At 37.6% G+C, this 22,012-nt stretch overlaps 1 protein-coding gene across 2 annotated transcripts in view; it reads left to right on the top strand.

Moving 5' to 3' along the window:
- Positions 1-22,012, top strand: part of RGS12 (regulator of G protein signaling 12) — a gene marked incomplete at its 3' end in the record, with an annotated part of 82,677 nt that overhangs the window by 10,740 nt on the left and 49,925 nt on the right. For both annotated transcript variants that reach the window (XM_080343960.1, XM_080343959.1), the window contains exon 2: positions 5,281-5,400. In XM_080343960.1, the coding sequence (XP_080200086.1) occupies positions 5,281-5,400 (120 nt within the window). The remainder of the gene's footprint in view (positions 1-5,280; positions 5,401-22,012) is intronic.

Genomic DNA, 22,012 nt, shown 5'->3' with positions numbered 1-22,012 from the left:
TGATTTCTTTATTAGTTGAAAATACTTCTGAGAGCCCATCCTTTTTCTTCTGTCTTTAAAGAACCAGTTTTGTGCAAGTCACCTTGTGTGAGATCATTTTTGTTGTTTCTGTCTCTCCATTTGCAGTCTAGTGTGAGTCGTGTGCTTCTTCACTCCCTCTGTCTTTCTAATACACAAAGTACAACATTTTTCACTTTTGCATTTGTACTTTTCTTGCGTACTTTTCTTGTTATCAGACAGCAATTGTTCTCACTTGGACACAGTCACAAACTGCTGCTATATCAATCCTCTGGTGACCTTTGTTATTAATGCCCTTCTTGTCTAGTAGATTAGGAGGCAGTTCATCCATGAGACCAAATAAGCAGGTCAAAATTAAATTAAAAAAAAATTGTATTTGAAGGGAAAGAAATACTGTAGTTTGGTCAGTGATTGATGGTCATTTCAAGGGAGTGTATTTGCACTTGCTGTTTCCTGTTGGCCTAAGGAAAAGGGGTAATTGAATCATATATTAAAAAAGATTTTGCAGACCTGTTCATTGTCCTTCTTTTTCTCTTGTGATTATACATTCAACTGGTATTTCAGTACATGCTCGTTCTTAATTTTCACTTCGTTATAAGAATAGAAAAAGGAATGGATTTTTTAGAGCATCAGTGTGTTAATTCCTTTAAGCCTTTGTTGTTTTTATTCTCCATCTGCCAAATCATAACAGGATAAAGGCTTTTAGAGAGATGTTCTTTTGTACTTTCACCATGATAGATAGTAATAGTAAGGTTCTAAGTATCTGCATTGCAAAATGCAGAGGATGTATTGCTGTAGCACCTGCTTTTTACTAATTGACTTGTTTTCACAGATTTCTATGTTTTTCTCTTTGTTTCTGGATTCCTAAAGTGACGACACTTAATGAAGTATCAGATGGATATCAGTTTCTAATACTGTTCCGTGTTAGGATTTCTTAGATTTTCTTGAATATCTATATATTTTTAGAGTTTTCTTTTATAGATTCAACAACATACCATTTCCAAAAGAGAATCTTTAAATATATGATAGTGAATAGTTCTAGGGCTTAGAGGCAATCTGGTTTTAATAAAACACACAGCCCAATATTCATGTAGCAAATGTCAGTGTTTTAGTTTGGCAGCAAACAGTGAATGAACAGTGTTTTGTTGGTCATAAAGGGTACCATTTTGAATTTTTTGTAGGTTCATTTAAGATTTTTTAATATCTGTTTAATAGTGTATTAAAAGCTTTTAGAAGTATGATCATTTCTTTATGGCTGACTAAAAAATTTACATTAATATCAGTCATTGCACTAGCAATCTCTCTTTATTCAAATACTGTGGATTTCTTTAGCTGTGCTGATTAGTACATTTTAGTTACAGTGGCTCTTTCTTCAAGTCATGGATGCTTTTATTTCTAGCTCTTCAGAGTTGCTTGGAAAACATTTGCCAAAATGTGGCTGCTATTGCTTAAGCTATGTGATTCTTCCTTTATATGTGTGCATGTGTGTATGCAAGGCAGTTTTTTGAAATGATCTGCAGGAGATCTGCCTTCATAGTCTGAATGTCTGGAGTAGAGTCAAGAAAGGATGAAAAGGGAAACTTCTCAGCACCATTACCAGGAAATTAAATAGTTTATGAACTGCTGTGTTTTTTTAGCCATGTCTTCCTTAATTTCCTAGATTATTAATTTGATTCTTCAGAGCAAAGAAAAGATTTTTGTCAGCTGAAAAAGTTTTCCTAATTTCAATTGTTATCCAAATGGATTGTGGAAATGTTTAGTTCAGTGAACTTCTATATTTTGTAATTGTTTCTTAAGCACTGTTTTATTCTCTGGGTCTTTTTTCCCCTGCTCTTATCTTTACCATTCCATTCCATTCAGGGCTCAATAGTGAGTTTTGTATAAGGATGTAATAAGCTGTAATTAAAAATTTTGATTGGATACTAATTTAGTGTTCTCTTTTCTACTACCACACAGTTTGCAAGTGTTTTTTGGTCCACTCTCCCTCTTTGTTACGTTTCTGACTACAAATGGGTGAGCAGCATTTTTGTCTGAAATGGGGCATCTGGTGATAATTAATCTTATCTAGAATCTGCTTCTCAGTGGAATCTAATTAGATTTGTCTTCAGGCAGTTTGTTGCTTCAATTTGTAATGTTACTGTTTCAAATTTTTTTTTAGTGTATGTGCTCTAGTTGTATTTTTTAATCTCCCAGAGTTGTTTACAGCAATCTCCACTATTTAAACATATACTGAAGAGTTTATATTATTTTCGGTCTGAATTAGAAAGAAAAATGAAAATGTATTTGTTATTCAAAATATAAATGGCTGGTATTGATAGTGTTTTTCCTTTGTTTCCTTTCACCATTGTCTTTTATGAAAGAGGAGCTCTGCATCTTGTTTTGAGAAATACATGAAAGGCCATTAAGCAGAATCCATACTGTGTAACTATTTCATTAGTTTCAAAATACCCATTGTCCTCACACTAATGATGCCATTAATTTAACTAGCCTTAGAAGTCGCTGAGCTGTTTGTAGTCTGATAGTTTTTTTTCACTAAATCACAGATTAAAAATTTAAAAATTGCAAAACTGGTGTGGTCATACTTGACTAGTGGTGAAACTTGGTAGGTGTTCACAGATATTCATGCTGCTTTAACGGGAACATACTGATATAGGAGGAGCCTTGCTAGTATTTTGATACGTTATGCAGGTATAGTAATTAATACTGCTGCGTTTAGTCAGGGGCTAATGCGGAGTTCACTGTTTGAAACAGATTTCTGCATTAAGTATGAGCTTTGAGTTAGACAGGAAGGGGGGCCTGGGTGCGTCCAGCACCGCATTGCCAGCCAGTCTGGGGGGGATTGTCCCGCTCTGCTCCACACTGCTGCGGCCTCACCCAGAGCACTGTGTGCAGCCTGGGCAACACAGGTTAAAAAGGATATTAAGCTACTAGAGAGTGTCCAGAAGAGGGCTACAAAATTGGTGAAGGGTTTGGAGAGGAAGCCGTATGAGGAGCAGCTAAAGTCACTTGGTTTGTTCAGCCTGAAGGAGACTGAGGGCAGACATCATGGCGATTACAGCTTCCTCACAAGGGGAGGAGGAGGGGCAGGCACTGATCTCTTCTCTTTAGTGACCAATGACAGAACCCAAGGGAATGGCAGGAAGACGTGCCAGAAGAGGTTTAGGTTGAACATGAGGAAAAGGTTCTTCACCCAGAGGGTGCTGGACACTGGAACAGGCTCCCCAGGGAGGTGTCACGGCCCCAAGCCTGACAGTGTTCAAGAAGAGACTGAACAACACCCTCAGACACACGGTGTGAGCTGTGGGGTTGTCGCAGGCAGGGACAGGAGTTGGACTTGATGATCCTTGTGGTCCCTTCCAACTCAGGACATTCTGTGATTCTGTGATGTGACCACAGGTATGAGCCACGTGAACCGCCCCAGTGGTACCTGCCAGGACGAGGAGATGATTTTCTGAGTTACTCAGGAAGACAGGAACTGTCCTCATTGCAGTGGGCGCTGTCTGTGAACATGTACAAGTACCACCTTTCCTGTCTTCACGTTCAGTTGAGCATTTTAGCAAAAAAACACCTTAGCTTGTTTATATTGTACTTTTAAATGTTCTCTTAAAAACCTTAGCAGCTAGTCTCCAGTTGCCAGATTTCCAGTTTTCCTTGGCAGGACTGATTTTGTTCTCAGCCAGTTAAAAAAACACCTTAGTAAATTGAAAATTGGGAAGGAAGGAGATCTCATATAAAAATGGATCACATTTAATACTGAAGGAAGAAGCTGGAGTCTCACCTTCTGCCAGTGGTGAACCCTGATCCTTTAGATCTGGATTCCTGTATATTTTGTTAATTCTTTAACATTTCTACAGGCTTGTCAACTGTCTTGTGAATAATGGTGACGGTCAGAGCCCTGTTGCTCAAGAGTAGTGTTGACTCCATAGAAATAAGCAAACAGGCAGAAGCAAACAGAGATCTTCTGTTGGATACCTTATCTTTTATTGTAGTTAAGGAGGCTGTATAATATTCTCAATGCTCTTCTCTACTTTGTATAACTGATTGTTAGCATGAGATTATAAGAAAGTGAAACTTAGGATGGTTTTGTTTTTTTTTTTTGGTTAATCTGATGTATATAGACTTTCAAACAAGTGAAAAAAGGGATACCAAAATATTTCAGAATTGAGAGCACAGCAACTTGCCAAAAGGAAGAAACAAGTATAAAATTTAATAAATATTATGAAACTGCCAATAAGCAATTATAAAAGTACTAATAAAAATATTTTCAAGCTTACTGTGATGAAGAAAGATGCTGAAATGAAATAGAAGAAAATTTACTCTGAATTAAACTCTTTTATTTTCTAAAGTGAAAAAACAACAGAAGACGGAGGAATTTTCCTCACATTGAATGTTGCAGTGAAAGGAATCCAAACTTTCAGGCACATAATCACAAGTTTTTGCAATGTAGTGAGTTTATGTACATCTGCTTAGCACCAGTTGCTGACTGTGTGCCTACTCTTAGGTTTAAGCATACACTTTGCCATTTGGCATAAACTAGATATGTACAGCTGAGCTGTTACAGCTTAACTGGCATCTGGTAACTTTTTAAGGTGAAAGAGTATGATTATGGGGAAAAGAGGAAGCTATTAGATTCAATTATTGCAAGACCAATTCTAGTCATGGAACATCAAAGTGAGATAATTTCATTCCTCGGGACAAAGGTTCCAGCATTTTGCACTATGTGATTTAAAAAGTCAGACTTGACAATAGGAAGCCTTCTAAGAAAATGAGTACTGAAAAGTAAGATTTTTTAAAAATACCTAGTGAAAGATTCCAACAGAGGGTGGGTGAGATGATTTCTAGGATAGTAATTTCCTATAGAAAGAACAAATATTTTGCATTGTACATACTTTGCTGTTAAGACAGTAAAGAGCTAGAATTGGCTTTTAATTACGCTCTGTCTACTAATAGTGACATGTAGCTTGTGTACACTTCAGCAACCCAACTGATGACTCATGTTTATATAGTAATTTGGTGCTGAATATTTATGATATTTGACTTGAGACTGGGGAAGTCATAACTTTAATGATTTTAATACATGATTTTACAGGGGCATGGCAAGTGACCAACTTGTGTTGAAACTGTGATCCTGTTACAGGTTTGCACATCCACCTCCTTGGAATTCTGTACCTGTTGATACTTATAGTTGAGATGTCATTATGATTCACAATGTACTAAAATTAAAGAAGTAATATAATGATATGTATCTTCTACTTTTTTTAGGGTGCAAAATTTGGGCATCCAATGGGATTAAGTCAGGCTCCTCCCCCGCGTTCATCGGTTAGAAGATCGTTTGGAAGATCTAAGCGATTTAGTATTACTCGTTCTCTGGATGATCTTGAGGTAATTAACTTTCACTTAAAACTTGCGAGTCCTGGAGAGGAACTTACAGTAGTTAATGCTGTTCATTAATGCAAGAAAGTAAGTAATACCTGTAGTGTAATAAAGTTACTAATCATTATATCACATTTATATGAGGGGAATACAGATTTCTGATGTCACCTGACTTTTTGAATGTTTTGTTAGTAGTTTACATTGATGCCATCGTCAGTGGTGATTCTTTCTGTGGGGAATTTTGGCTTTATTTTACCCATCACAACTGGTCATGTAAAGCAAAGCAATGCAGTTTTGGTGATCAAAATGTTTATCATGTCTTAGAAATCATTGTATTATGTTATCATATTAAAAAATCAAATGATCTTCATATTATTTTATTCCTTGAGCTGATGATCGTTACACTGAGAAGATTTTGGGGGTTTAAATTTGTTGCTGGATCAGAGTCTTTACATAACTTCCTAAGGAATGTAGCTTACTGAGCATGGAAAATTGTTTGAAAGTATTTAAGTAGGATTTTCGTCCTTATATGTCAGCAGTTGAGAAGAGGGAATTCTTAACTTGGTGTTGGTCATTAGTTACGGTGATTTTGTGTCTTTCTGAGTGTTACATAGTAAGGCCATTTCACATCAGGTGTAACATCAGCTGGTGCCTGGGCCTCAGTGGCCAAACCTTATTGATTTTGGTGAAAACAAGAAATGAAAAGCCATCTGAATTTAAACAGCAGCTCCTCCTGCTGTGCTGGGAGCTTCCCTCAACCAGCCGGAGAAATGTGGCTTCATTAGATCTTCTTGTGTGTTTCCTCAGGAAAACCTGACCCATAGTGATGTGAACATGAATGGAGAGATTTCTCCATCACTCCTTTATCATACTTATCTGGAAGAAGGTTTGTGGTTGGGGAGGAACAAAAATATGTGCAGAGCTCTTGGCACAGGAACCATGTAATACACATATATGCTGCTCTTCAGCATGGGAGGGAATGTGGCACGCTGGTTCCTCTAGATGGGAAGGAGGTGTTGAAAAAGTGTTTTGAGATGGGAGGAGGAAAGAAGAAGATACTCTGAGTTTCCCGTTGTGGGAAAATGTAGAAAGAACGGTGTTTCACTGACTGAACTGAAGGAGAGGGCAACTCAGTGCACTGGATTTTCAGGGGATAGAATATATGGAGGGAGCTTCTGGCATGCTTAGGGAATGCAGGTAGGAACTGTAATTACTTATTCCTAAGATGTTTTAAAGGACATTTTTCATTGTTGTCTATTTCAGTCTTGTTGTCTGAAGCTTCTAAGTGTATTGCTTTTTTTCCTGGTCATGGAAAATGCTTTATCATTTCTTTGCACTCATAGCTTTAATACAGTAGTTGCATAACTTTAACAAACAGAGCAAGATCCTCTGGATAAAGCTGTTTGGGAACCATGTAGCTACATCATTCTTCTTCAGAAAGTGGTGATTCGTCTAAATTAAAACAAAGCTTACTAATATGTATTACCACTTTTGATAGAATTTCTGGTCACAGTAATTCACATGCAGTAGGAAAAACAGTTAATGGCATGTTCTTCCAGATTTGGAATTCATAGAAGGATATGTGCACATCTCATATTTTGAGAAAGTGTTTTAAACACCAAGGATGTAATTTAATTTCTGTTATAGGAGCTGTTCTACATTGCATAAATATTCATTAAAATAGGGACTTGATAATTTCCATTAATTTCAGAAAGACACCATAGTCACTGGCCTAAAAAGTAATTTTTTCTCTCATTTTGTCTTAGTTGGTATTCATTAGTGTATATAAATTGAGTAACACCAACAAGAGGGACTGAGAGGCTCCCTGTGCTATCCAGTGTCCTAATTCTTAAAGCTGTTACTTTGGATGGGGAAACTTACATTCTAGGTCGCTGTATGAATTGGACAAAGAAACAATCTGTATTAAAGTCTGTGTTTGGATGAATGCCCCTACTACATATAGCTATTTGGGTGTGGACAGCTCTCTCTCAATTGCTTCTTTTCACTTTGAATTCTCTTTTTTCCCCTCTGCATTGCCATTAGAGAATGACATCCTAGCCACCGGCAGAAATACCAACCCAGAGAAGAATTTCAAAAGCTTCTTGAGTCAAAGTAAAATATTGTGAAGGTATTTTGGTCCTAACTGTAGCGTGTCTACTGCAGCACTTTCCCAAGTGCTGTTACACTAAGTGTAGCAGAACACAGTGTTCACTGTTAGTACATGTTTAGATCATTTCAGGCCATCTGTTTAGAGTTGCTGGAAGAGGAAATAACAATAGCAGGAAATTCTTAGAGACTCCACCTTTGGGATAATGATCGTGAGCGTATTATATAGGTTACTCAGATGCTTTTGTGTTCTTTCCAGTTATTTTAACAGAATGGATGAGGTACTAACTCAAACATGAAGTTTGAAAATGAATTTGCTTCTCTGAGCTTGTGGGTTTGATTCCTGCTGGCATTCAACTTATTCTTCTGAATTGAGCAGTAGAAGTAGGTTCCATGGAGTATCTCCTGTGGGCATATGCTGAACACTCTTCATTTGCTCTGAAGGAGGTTGTATTTGGATTTTTTGTGAAAGTGTGAACTTGCTCCTTTTGTCTTTGAAGCTGTGGTGTGCGAAATACCAGCTGCTAGTTTTGCCGTTTTCTGCCATAAGGTGGCGCGATTTCTTTGCAGTTTGTGATGTTTTTTTTAATCTATCCAAGCATAAAATATATTTTTATAGATATTATTTTAATAAATAAAAATAATGATTACAAGAGAATATTTCACCTTTTAAATTGTTAGAATATGGCTGCCTATACATGCACAGATAATATTCTTATAAGTTTAGAATTGTCTGCGGTGATACAATTGCTACTCAGTAAGTATTTTCCCCTTGCTTGCAGAAGCTATATTACACATAGAAGAAAATAGGCAAGTTTTTAGAATTAACCTCTAAGTGCTGTTTTGACTAATAGAACATGTATACAAGATTATTTTAAATCTGCATGAATGAGAATAGGATGAGAGTACAGAATTAATGGGTGCAGTTATACTAAGACTATGGTATGAAAAGTATCTCCCAAAACACAGAATACATGATTGTATTTCTGAACTGTGGAAACTGTGCTTGCTCACAGCAGAGCTGAATATTATTTTCTTGTAAATTGGAAGTGAATTCAAGAAATTGTTTTGTCTAGTATGTGCCTTAATTATGTTGTTTTCACACGAAATGGATTTGGAACTCTTTTTCTTTATTATTTTTATTATTAATAATTATTTATTATCCTATCTTTTTTCCTACTTTACTTCCCTGTGGGTAAGTGCCACTACTCTCATCCTCTTGCTCGATTCTCTCCTGACAAAGACATTGTTTGTAGATTTATAAACACACTAAAGGTGACTCTGTGAGACTGCAGAGACCAGAACACCACCTTTGTAAAAAAATCCATTAAACAGTGTGATCCTTTTACTCATCAAGAGTTTTGGAACCAGATCCCGTAACACTTTTACCTGTAGCTCATTCCATTCATATCTTAATTTTTCTTGAGGGCTGTAAAAATGGGGAACCTTGCAGTATTTCCTTGAAGTCAAGAAATTCAGGTTCTTCCTCTCCAAGGAAAACATTCAAAGCTGTTATGTTTCCTGAAAATCGTTGTGGCACTGGTACTTTTGGTATTTCTCTGTGGTTAAAAATAGGGCAGAATAGTAGTATCATGAGAGATGTAATATCTTAGGCAAACAAGTGTCAAGCTCTGAGTATTGCTAAATAATCTTTTAATGTAGAGATATTTTTAAAATTAAAGGCTATTTAATTCTTTTAATAAACAGCAGGACAAAAAAGATGGCTGTAGCTTTTCTTCTTGTCCTCATCCTGTTTTGGAAACAAAGCTATAGCTCTGTGAAAAACAACATTTGTTGGATCAAATTCCTGGAGTTTAGTGATGTTTTCAAAGTATGTATCACGTATTCCCTTTAAAAATCAGTGTGAGGAATTTTGTTAGAATGTTCTATCTTAATTATAACCATTAATAATGTAGTATTATTAGCTGCTATTATAGATAATAATGCTTGATATTTTTTTTCTGTTTTGTTAATTCCACTGGAGCAACTTTCTTTTGCATTTCATCTGCTAATTGAAAGCATACAACACATCCCTTTGGTATGAGGTTTTTATACTAATGAATGACTTGTCTCTGCTGGATATTAGTTTTGGCATCTGTGGGTGGCAAAAAACCTTAAATGCTCATTTGACTTAATAATGAGTTTTTAAGTGGATACCTGCCTTTGTTTGACTGATTTAAATAATCAGACAGAGCTTACATAGGGAGATAATAGCTTATATTAGACCAACTAGTATAGGAGGGAAAGCAGACAAGAACAGCTGAACATGCCCCAAACTTTTCCCACCCTGTCAGTTGATTTAATAAAAAGTACTAACTCTCCCAGCAGATCTTGCTTCACTGGTGTTCTTAAATTGTCACCACGGCCACAAAGCCACTGCTACGGCTACGGCTAGTACAATTTTCGAATTTAAATCAAGAGTCCTCTTCATTCTCAGCTTATAATTGTGAATTTAAAATTCTAAAATAATGTATATTTTTGTCTTAGGTGTCACCATTTTTTTAAAGCTATGGTAACTTGCAATGGACTGCCAGTGTATACAGGTTTCACCATGTACTACATTTAAGCGTTGCATCTTTTGCATGGAATTTGTCATAATTTTTATCTAAGGTGTAACCAACCAATTGTCAGGTTTGCTCTCTGCTTTCATGAAGATGGAGAAAATGCCAGTAAAAAACTGCATGTAAGAATAAAATCTCAATTTTTAAATGTTTCTGTACTTTTAGCATGTTAATGATTGAGCTCTTACAGGACTTCTCCTGTCCCATATATGTATATTCTGCAGGTGGAATGCTAGCATAGCCCTGCCCCTCACACCGCAGTTTTGGAAGCCTAATGGATGTGTGACTGCAGCCTGTGTTCTTTCTTGCTTCCCTTTGCTGGAACCCATCTGGTGTGGTTGGGTGGAGAGACAGTGAAGGACAGATCCCGTTTCTTGGACTATTCCACCAGGGCTCAGCCTTTAAAGCACTGCAAAGCGCCACGTGTGCATTTAGTGATTTTACAGCCGTTTGCTGTAATAGCCCAAACCCTCTTGCTGAACTACAATATAAAGCTTTAAATAGTGTTAGTCATGACATTAAGCGCTGATTTCTGTACCTTGAATTACTGTGGTGTATGTGGTCGTGGAGCTGATCAGCAAGGCTTTGAATGCATCCCGTGGTTGCTGCTCTGTTCAGAGCTCTGGCGGTGACAGCCCTGGCTGGAGTTGCTCACCCGCTGTGCTGAACGGTGACCGCTCATCTCTGCTGGGAAAGGACGCAGTGCCAAGGCATTGCAATGTTTGTTCTGTCACATCGTTAGAGTTGTCACTTACGTGGCTTTGTCCTGGGCCAACCAGTGTATTTTACTCAAGTGATTTTGGATATGGTTTAGATGTTGGCCCTAATGGCCAGAATCAGTGTGCCCAGCAGGCAGTTTGAATGCAACCAGCTTGATTGATAGGAGGCTGGGAGAGCTTGGTGGTGTGGCCAGAAAGCATCAGCTCACCCCGTATCTCATCCTTGCCTCTCCCTTTCTCATGGGTTTGGCTGTGTAGTTCTGTGCAGGGGTCTATTCTTCTGTGATGAGACAGGCCAGTATTTCTTATTTTGCAGTAACTTTTACTAGTTTAGTGAGTTCTCTTAAAGCCCATGACTCTTAACAGGTTTAAGAAGTAAAAATATTCTAACATTTCATTTCATATTTGAGGTACTGGAGAGAGTTCAGAGGAGGGTGACCAGGCTGGTGAGGGGACTGGAGCAAATGTGTGATGAGAAGCGGTTGAGGGAACTGAGGCTGTTCGCCTGGAGAAGAGGAGGCTGAGGGGAGACCTTATCACTGTCTACAACTACCTGAAAGGAGGTTGTAGCATGGAAGGTGTTGGTCACTTCTCCCAAGTAGCAAGTGATAGGACAAGAGGAAATGGCCTCAAGTTGTACCAGGGAAGGTTTAGATAGAATTTTAAGAAATTTTTTTTTCCAGAAAGGGTTGTCAGGCATTGGAACAGGCTGGCCCAGGGAAGTGGTAGAGTCACAAAACCCTGGAGGTGTTTAAAAGATGTGTAGATGAAATTCTTAAGGACATGGTTTAGTGCTAGAGTTAGGTTATGGTTGGACTTGATGATCTTGAGGGTCTCTTCAAACTGAAATAATTCTATGATTCTATTCTGTGATTCTAACTGTCTTTAAAACTATGCAGTAGCTTATGGCATTATTTATTTGACTAGCACAGTTAAAGCCAGTATGTCTGTACATTACTGTCATCTTGTTCTGAATGATGCCTGTGGTATCCCTTAGTCTTTTTTTTTTTCCCTGATATCATTCCTTGGGTGCCTTAAAGATTTCTAAGAACATAATTTTTGCACATTTTGTTCTCTAGACTGCCATATTAAGAATTTTAAACTTTTCAGCATACTCTAGAGCATCTTCTTCAGGCTTTTACTTTGGCATATGTGATCTTGCCGAGTACTTAAGTTATATCCATTGTTACAACATAAAGGAGGACAGCAGCATGCTAGCAGTATACATTTATTTATTTTTTCCATAAATGGTGCACTGGCATTAACTTCAAGTCTTTGCTGGTATTTTATACTGTACAATATTTTTTAAAAAGATTACCAATGTATGCCTCAAGTTTTCCTTACATTTATAGGCTTTGTCATGGAAAATTCTTATGCTCTTCATACTGTTTTGTGTTACCTGACAGAAGTGGCTTGGTCAACAGATGAGTATAGTTGTGTGTAACCTCTTGTTTTTCATGAATCAGAGATACTTATTTCTAGATACAATACTGAATGTTAAACTGTGACATTGTTTTCCGGACAGTGAGAATAATGGGATTTTTCTTCTGTTATTGAAGTTTGTAAAGTGACTATATTTCTGTAATTTTACTGTTTACTCTTTTCTACTGCTTTTGGGTTATTTCATTTATTTCAGACTCTGGAGAAATTTGCCATGTAAATTTTCGTGTAAGAAGCTGAGTAGTCAGAGAATGTGCTGAGAGCTGGATCTCATCTCCCTTTGTGGGTTGTATATGGCAGCACTCATCACAGAAGTGCTCATCCCATACTTCGGTGCCTGAGAAGAAACAACAGCGTTACTGAGGTTGTGTTCCATCAGGAATTCAGTCCTCATATGTGCAAAGGCGGTTGGCCCCAGATGCAGAAATTTCTTCCAGAGGAAGCAATCAGAACGTTGTCTGACCTTGTGACTCAAGTGCTCTCCCAGCCATGCCTGGGCCTGGCTCTGCAACACAAGCCAATTTCTGTCACAGAATCAGAGGCACAGCATATGCTTCCAGAGACTAGATAAAAACTTGTATTCTGCTTAAATCCTCCAGCAGCAGACCTTACTTCTTGTCAGTTGTCACTACCAGCGTTCTTAAGACGTGTGATTAAATGGGCACAGGTGGCTTCATAAGCTGTCAGCATCTCTGATGCAGTCACGTTTGTGGATCTAGGAGGATCAGACGGGGTGAACAAGTTCAGGTTGCGACCTGAAGCAACAGAGGGGTCATATCCTTTAGTTCAGCAATATGAGGGACTGGAACTTGCTTTTGGCTCTGTTCCTTTGGTTCTGGTTTCTTTGTGTAGTGACGAAACAGTCAGTGCTTGCTTGATTGGGACTCTTGGTAGGTGAGCAACATCTCAGGGATGTCTTTCTCCACCAGCTTTGGTACTTGGGGTTCTTTTTAAACGGAGCTTGCTCTCTTTGAACTAAAACTCTGCTCTCCTGGGTCTGATTCATGAGGCATGTTAACCCCCTGACATGAAGGCAGAGTGACATTTTTACAGCACTGGGGTCTGTTACTGAAACCTAGAATTATTTGCTGCTTAAGGCTGGCACTTGCTTCAGTTTCTTACATTACACTTGTTAAATCACAGCCATCTTTTAAGGCTCCTCCCAAGAAGGTGAGCAGTGAGGTGAAGTTACTCAAGGTAATAAGGGCAAGAACAGTCTCTGAAGATGAGAGCAGGCTGCTTTTATAAGACTGGATGACTGGAAAATGAAATGGCAGCTCAAAATGTATGCAGATAAATGTAAAGCAATGCAAATGAAGCAGAATAGTCTTAGCTTCATATATCAAATGATATATATGTCTCTGAGCTGACTGTTTCCTCTCAGAAGTGAGGTCTTTGAGTTACAAGGACCAGTTGCATGAAAACTTCCACCCAATACAGTAGCAATGAAACAAAATCCTGTGTTATGAATTATTAGGGAAGGAATACAGGAAAAAAATGCACAATGGTTCCATTGTAGATATCTGTGATTTGGCCACACCTTGAATGTCATGTTCTAGTCTCTTTATTTCAAAAAGGTTATGATATATTACAAGTGGAAGAGGTTCAGAAAGGCGTAACAACTGTACAAAGTTGTGGCTGGCATAGAAAAAGTAGTTGGGATTGGCTGCTTGCTGTCTCCTTCGGGACAAGAAGTCGGCACCATTAATTAAAGGTAGCTGGAGCCAGGAGCAAAACAAACAGGAGAACTCGATTGTTCATGCAGGAGGTGAGTTGGTCTGTGGGATGCCTCACCACTGAGTGCTGTGGCTGCAAGAAATTTGCATGTCCTGGGGGAAAGGGGACAAGTATTTGTAAAATAGAGCCACTGGGGATTATTAAGAAGACAAGTCACACCAGGTTCAGAAAGTCTCCTGAACTAAAAATACCTGGAGTCTGTGAGAATGTAATCAGGGAAATGTCCTATATGTTGCCCTGTGCTGTTCATCTGTAGACATCCATGTGTGGCCACTCCTGGAAACATAATACTGGGTTTGATAAACCCATGTTGTGAACTGATTATGTGCTGGTGAGGGGCCAGGAGCACAAGTGTAATGAGGAGTGGCTGAGGGAACTGGGGCTGTTCAGCCTGGAGAAAAGGAGGCTGAGGGGAGACCTTATCACTGTCTGCAACTGCCTGAAAGGAGGTTGTAGCATGGAGGGTGTTGGTCTCTTCTCCCCAGTAAGAAGTGATAGGACAAGAGGAAATGGCCTCAAGTTGCACCAGGGGAGGTTTAGATTTGATATTAGGAAAAAATTCTTCACGGAAGGGGTTGTCAGGCATTGGAACAGGCTGCCCAGGGCAGTGGTGGAGTCGCCATCCCTGGAGGGGTTTAAAAGGCATTTAGATGAGGTTCTTAGGGACATGGTTTAGTGCTAGGTTAAGGTTGGACTAGTGCTAGGTTATGATTGGACTTGGTGATTCTGAGGGTCTCTTCCAACCAAAAAGATTCTGTGATTCTTAGACTCGAGGATGGACATGGCTTCTCCTCAACTGCAGGATTATGGATTTTCCTGTCAGCACAAGAAACCACGTTACTTTTCCCTTGGTGTAAACTTATTTCCTTGCAAAATACAGGATTTGCTGACTGGAGCATCTCCTGGTGCAGCATAACTGTGCTGGGCTTGGGGAGGGTTTCCTGGTTGTGCTGTTTGAGGGAGGGGGCACCTCAGATTTCCTGGGCAGAACCCCTGCAGTTCTGCGGGAATGAGGAACCGGGTCCCTGCTTTCGTGCCTCTCTGTTCCCGCCCTCCCGTGGCTGCTGTTCCTGTTACTCTCTGCACGTCGTTTTTGTCATGCTACGTCCTCACGGAGGTGAGGAGGGGTTTTTGCTCTGTGAGACCTCGTTAATAGTAGGGAATGAATTAAGGCTTTATTGAATGAACTGAATTGGTATTTTTAAAGTATAATCACAGAAAAGATATGACACAAATGTTAGCACTGTAGCTATCCGTGAATAGCTTCTGACCCTCGCTATGCTTAAACTGCTCGGATTTTGGCTAGAGTTGGTATTATTTAATTTTCATTGTCCTCACAGATTTATCAGTCCAGTGATGTTTAAAAAAAAGGAGTCACCTGTGGAGTATCTACTAGATGAGCTACTGCTTTTTATTCAATATTAAATCCTCAAAACATTTAATCTGTTCTTCTGATTAAAAAATACAGTAAAAATCCTATCCTCTACTTCTGCCTGGGCTGAGGAATTGCAGAAGAGTGGTATTGAAGCATTATTTGTTGGGCAGAAAGTGTGTGCATTTCTTTCTGAAAATACGCAGATATCGCTGGTCTGTCTGGAGAGTAGGTGTGGTATTGAAAATTACGAGAATCATGTTTCACCTGGAATGCGATCCTTGTAAATGCCAATGCCCTGCTTACTCAAAAGAACACGGAACATTTTGGTGTGATGGGCTGGATTGCATAATATGCATACATGTGATTGTAATCCTACGGAGACGTGCACCTACATGCCAGAAACTGAAAGAAATTTGCTGTGAGTCTTACAAATTGTAACTTTTTTTAAAAAAAGTAATTTTAGATTACGTTTTAAGTGTTTTTAATAGGGATTGATGACCTAGTTCATTCAGATAATATACTCATCAAAGGGGAATGTCTTAATGATGAGAATACGTTGGAGGAGAAAACAGTGTTGACTCAATGCTTAAACAAGTTTGGACAAATGTTTGAAACAGCGTCCTGTAGGCCCTCACCGAATGCATTTTACATTAGCAGATTCCTCAGCAGCATGCTGTTGTCTTTACAGAAGCTTTATTGTTACACAGGACTTGCCTAAACACCATTTTAAAAGCTGCCTGTTCCTTTTGATGAGGAGATACAGAACCAGTATTGAGGGCGGGGAATGTGCTGGGGAGGGAGGAGAATGCGAGAGGTGTTGATAGGGCAACAGGCAGAGAAGCCTCATTTTTTTACTGGACTCTGGAAGAAGTAAACATGTGTTCAGAAACAGCGTAATAATAAAGTTGAAGGGACTGTTTCTTAACAATGAGCTGTTAAACTATTTATACATGGAGAAAACTTTTACTGATAGTCAAGTGTCTGTAAGTATAAAGTTTTGTTTGTCTAAAGCGAACAGAAAACAGGAATATGGTTTATTGAGTAGTCTTCTGAGCTAAGAAATCTTGCAGTGAAATATGATAAATAGTGCTTCTAAGGATTCAATGAGGTTTTAAAGAGGCAAAGTTCGTAAGTATAAGTATTTAAGTTGACTTTCTATATAAGTTCTATTATGAAATTAAGAATACACCATTTTTTATAGTGATGTTTTAAATCTCTCCTTAGCATTGTATTGTTTTTAAAATGTGAAGTGAGTTTAGTAGATATACAGATTCTTCTCTAATTAAGTTCTTATAAATATTTGTGTTAATTTTCACTAGCATATGTGTTTCCGTAAAGCAAGAATGTAATGCTAAAGTTATAAGTTACCTTCAAATTGTTACAGCATTTTTAAGGTGTGCAGCTAAAGCGATTACTTTTTTCTTCCAGTTGGATTTTTGTCCAATAAAACAGAATCCAGATGTTATGAGTTATCTAAATAACTGAAAATAAAGGAAAAGTATTTACAGAATACAGTTTTTTGAGGTGTAGAGGCTTCAGACCTGGTTTAGCCTCTTTTGCTCAAAACCCACATGTTCTATAAGTAAAAGTCCTGGGTGTATTATAAAATTTTGGCATGATAGTCCTTTATGTCTGTATATCTCAGACTAGAATTGTATTTAGTGCTAAAAGTATAGCAGCAAAACTCTCAGTTTTTAAAATGAAAAGTGAAAGAAACAATTGCGAGGCTTAGGAAGATATATATGCATTGTTGGCTTAAAAATTAGTAGTTTTCATGCTCAGTTTTACATGGATTTCCTCAAAATCTACTGATTCTTAGAGATTCTTTTTGCAGTAGTAGGAAATTCAGAAGTGACTTAATGTGTTTCAGTGATCTGTCACTTAATCATATCCTCCTTAATGTGTAATTTAATTTTAATTTACTACTGGGCTGCAAGTCACCTTCCATCTGGGAGAGCAAGTTATGCTGTTACTGCATGTTTTTATTAGTGGAGAGACTTCAATTGTCTTAAAATGTTGATCAACAGAAGGAAAAAACCTGATTATTTCCCAAACATTTTGGAAAAAGTGTACTTTTTATTATCAGCTTACAGTTGGGCTCTACAGAAGTATTTTTCAGAGTTTACAGTATAGCTTACGAAGCCAAATATTTGTGGTTTTGAGTAGATTTCTGGATGGCAAATCTTCCTGAGCTTCACGTTTCTGGGCGTGCAGAGCAGCTGAGCAGCGCAGGCTGACAGCAGGGGGCACTGGGAACAGCGCTTTGCATCCCATCCCTGCGTTTATCGTGGATAGCAAGCCTTGGTATTTAGCTTTTTTTAATACACGAACAAATTCCAGATAGCTTGCCTTAAAAATAATTTTTGTTAAGATTCCCTTGGAATAGGAAGGATTTTTATCTTTAAAATCGATAGGGGGAAACCACAATGTTTTAACTACGAGAATCTTCCTTTTAATCAGTAGCACGTGTGGGGTCTGTTTATTGTTGAGTAGCTGAGAAATGATTCACAGGAATACATCTAGACAGATTATACAAAATTTGGAGAATTAGGGGAAAAACCCATTTTATTTTATAGCAAAGTTTTCTTAATTTGTGTGTCGTCTTTGGTACTCCTGCTTTTTATTTCAGTAATTAGGGTCAGTGAGCTAAATCATAGTCCTATCAGGTATTTTTTTCCTCTAGCTTTCATGGAAGTAGTTGTTACTTTCTTTAATATGAGATAAAAAATAAATAGTTGATATTGATGAGATTTAAGATTCTTTGTTGATGCATTCTGCCTGTGTCAAATTTAAGTTAGGAATTTTGTGTGACTTGGAGCTGGCATTTTTTGTGTGTTGTTTCCTTATCTTAGGAGTCAAGAGTATATTAAATCCTATTAACCTTTTGACAAGTTAAAACTTATCCGGGCTTCCCATCATTGTGTCTTTCTCTTCAGCTTTTTCTGCTCTGAAAACAAATGTACAAAAGAAAATGAGAGCAGGAAGTGGAAGGAGGATAGAAGAGAAAAACAGATCAACCATATCTGGGGTCTCTACCCCTTCCCACAGTTTAGCATCTAAGCAGATGGATGTGGGTTTACAAATGTCGTCCTTGGTATATCCAAATAAGGTTTTTAAAGCTGTTGTGTCATATTTTAACACTTCCCATTAATAGCTTTGCAAATTAACATTCCTTCTGCTTTTGACCTTTGCACCCTGAGATGCCTGCCTCGTTTACAAATATGGTACACAAAATGGCAAGATTTTGAATCTGGCAGTTGCTGAAATAACCTGTGAAAATGTTGAGGGATATGAATTTCTTAAAGGGCTTTCAGACTCACATGACGTTTCATAACCATTATCATTAACCAGTACTGTCTCATTGGTAGAGCTTATTTGCAGTGCTAGTAGAGTCACTGTATGGAAAAAATGTAGACGTGCAATGCTCAGTTTAGTGAACTAAAATCAACAACTCTAAAGGTCTGTTTAAACTAAGGGATTATTAGGTTTGTAACGCCAAGTATGAGTGCCTAGCATGTATAAAACATGAAACATTGCCCACACACAGTGTTCCTAACAGTGCTCAGTTTTCTCCGGTGAACTGCTAGTCTTGCAGCTACATCCCATTGCATGAGGGGTTATTTTTCTCCTAATCATTCTTGTGGGTGAGTTACACCTGTGTAACTCTACTAGTACGTTTGGTCTTTCTACCTGATTCCTGGAGGACTTAGGTTGAGCATTAAGTAAACACCATTGATAGAAGTCCCTTTTTGTGTTACCCTAAAGGGCTGTTCACAGGAAGGTTCTCTAGGCATTTCTGATCCACCCGTGCTTTTTCCTTATCCAATGTAAGGATTATTATGCACCTGATAACCTGCATATTTCTAATCTTGTTGCTGTTTGGTTGTTTAAGGTATTGACAGTGAAAATATATTCTGTGTCCTATTGTGTTTAATGTCAAGCAATATGCAGCTTTTAAACAGCTCTTTTTGACATTTTTTTTTTCTTCATAAAACTATAATTTTTTAATACTTATCCACATACAGTAAAACTGTTCTGCTGTGTGAGTACCATATGGGTTTTGCTTCTTAAGGGGGGTGTAATTTGTAAAACATATTCCTTCCCATCTACCCACCCATTTGTTTCCATTGCATTTCTTCATGGCATTAAATACTCATAGAAGACAGCACTCTGAAGTGCAGTGGTGTGCCTATTCAAACAAGTAATCAATCATAAAATGAACTTTGTCCATTGCAGGAATTTGCCTATGTCTCTGGAATGCTTGTTAAAACATGGCTCCACCATTTCCATCTGCAATAAGCTTAAAATTTCTTCTCTGATTACTCTAAATTAAATTGAGAAGACTGAGTTTTTCTGTTAACCAAGTCTCTTGATCCTGCATCCAAAAATGGGAAGATGTGCAGCCTTGGACGCTCTTTTACAAGCCAGTCGTGTGAGATGTTGACTAAAGGCTCTTATTTTTGACTAATTTTCTCTCTTTATAAGTTCAGAGTAATATTTGCCTTCTTCATAGGGTTGTTTTTATATTAGGGGCTCAACCTAGGAACTGTGTGGATGTGGAGGATTCCACATGCTGCATTGAACAAGGCAGAAGATTACTGTTTCCTAAACTACTCCCAGTAAGTCCACCTTGGCTTTAAGGACATCCCACTGAAATGCTCACAGATCGTTCCCAGTTTGCAATTCTGGTGTTTATTCTTAGCAGAAAATTGTATTCTGCTTGCTTAGAAAGTAATAGCAATGAATGTTTTAGGTCCTAGCGCTATTTACTTGTGAATAGCAGCAAACTTCATGAAATGCTCTACTTCCCATGTACAGTCTCTTGAAGCCTCTGCTGTCACAGGGAAGTTAATAGCACTTCCCTCTGACATTACCATCCCCTATTTTTCTCTCTGTTCCCATGCGCTGTGCACAGAACCGTCTTTGCCGTTGATTGAGCACAGGCTGGGGTATGAGGAAGGAAGGGCAGAATAGCAGTTGGCTTCTGAAAGGAGAATTTTGTCTTTAGCGATGATGGGCTGCTCCTGGGTTTAACCAAATATGCCAAGTTTCCTTGTACTCTGGATTTTTAGATGCCATTTACAGTGTTAACCACTGAGAATAGACTATTTGAGATCCTACTCTATTCTGGCTTGCATTATGTAAACCTCTGAAAATAGTGGTTTACTATATAAATGTTTCTATAACTAATGTTAGGGTGATTAACTAATGTTTTTCTGAAAACTGTCTTGGAAATCTGTTTTATTGAATACACAATTCGACGTCATTTTATTTTCCTGATTTGTAATAGGAAACGTTTTAAAATGCAATCAGCATGATTTATTTAAAATGATCTAGCTTTTCTGGTGCGAGATAATTGAGATCTAATCTGAATCCCTGACGAACCACAGCTTCCTGCATTGGCCTGTTGCTATGGGTAACATAAAGGGAGTAAAATAGAACTTCATACGAAATGCCTTTAAACTTTACTGGCATGTACAGACATGGAACAGGGTTGAATTTTTTAGTTTAATCTTTGAGAAGCTGATGTGTTAAGGAAATGCTTTTTCTGTATTAAATGAAGATGAATTTAGGACGAGTGCTGTTAGGAAAAATAACTGCTGTTTCTTATGAAGAGCGGGTAAGTGATACGAATTATATTTAGCTAAAGCAAGGCATTGTTGCAGTGAGAAATTAGAAGAGACTATTGTTATTGGCAAGAAATTAGAGAAGAATGTTATCAACTTCAGAATGTTTTTGCTTAGCCTTTAAGCTTTTTCACTTTAAAGTATTTGAGTTTAAATTCTTTTGTAAATGCAAACATTGGGTTATATTATCAGAGGAGAGTAAAGGCAATCTTACTGTACTAAGATTCAGATTTTGAGATGTATTTATGAGCTGTGCCCAATATGTATAAAGCTAAAAAATCATTATTATTATAATCTGTGCCTATTTTTTAATACTGTGCAATGTATTTTGTATATGCTTTCTGTACCATTATATCAATATTGTATTTTTAGGTAAAATGGTATATATTTTGTATATATCTCTATCAAAATAATTTTAGGGATGGATTTAGCATTTAGGGCACTGTGTTTATCTGTGATAAGATTGATTTTGTTTGTGATAAAAAGTTAATCGATTATTTGTTAAAGGAATTCCAAGTATCACATCATTTACTGTTCCTATGTTGGTTTTATAGATTCAAATATTTGACAAAATATTTATCCTTCAGAGTAGAATATATTCAGTAAAATTATTGTACAGTAGTTGTACTGTATTTTTTTCCCTTGGGAATCCTTACATCTATAATACTTTTGTATTAACAATTATAAATGCACTTCTTTAGTGGCAGGGAATTGAAAAGATGAATGTTATAGTCCTTCTTTAACTGGCATTCTGAATGGGCATCCTTCTCACAGAACTCTAAATCTTTAGATTAATTGCAATAGTATTTTGAACTGAGGATAAAAATAATATTACTCAAGGGTTTAGGTGAGAAATACATTTGACATTATTTATTGGAAGGGAAATCTAGCAATAATTTGTAAGTAATATGGCTTTATTTTTTATTTAAAATATTAGAACAAAGTTTACCATATTTCGAGACATGATCTTCCCTCCCAGAGATCACTTGAGTTCATGGCATTTCTACAACGTTAATGTTGTAATGCATTTAATATGATAAAAATAGCTGTATGTAA

The sequence above is a fragment of the Nesoenas mayeri genome (assembly GCF_963082525.1).
Source record: "Nesoenas mayeri genome assembly, chromosome: 4".
NCBI classification, from domain to species: Eukaryota; Metazoa; Chordata; class Aves; order Columbiformes; family Columbidae; genus Nesoenas; species Nesoenas mayeri.
This window is presented reverse-complemented; position numbering and strand designations above follow the sequence as displayed.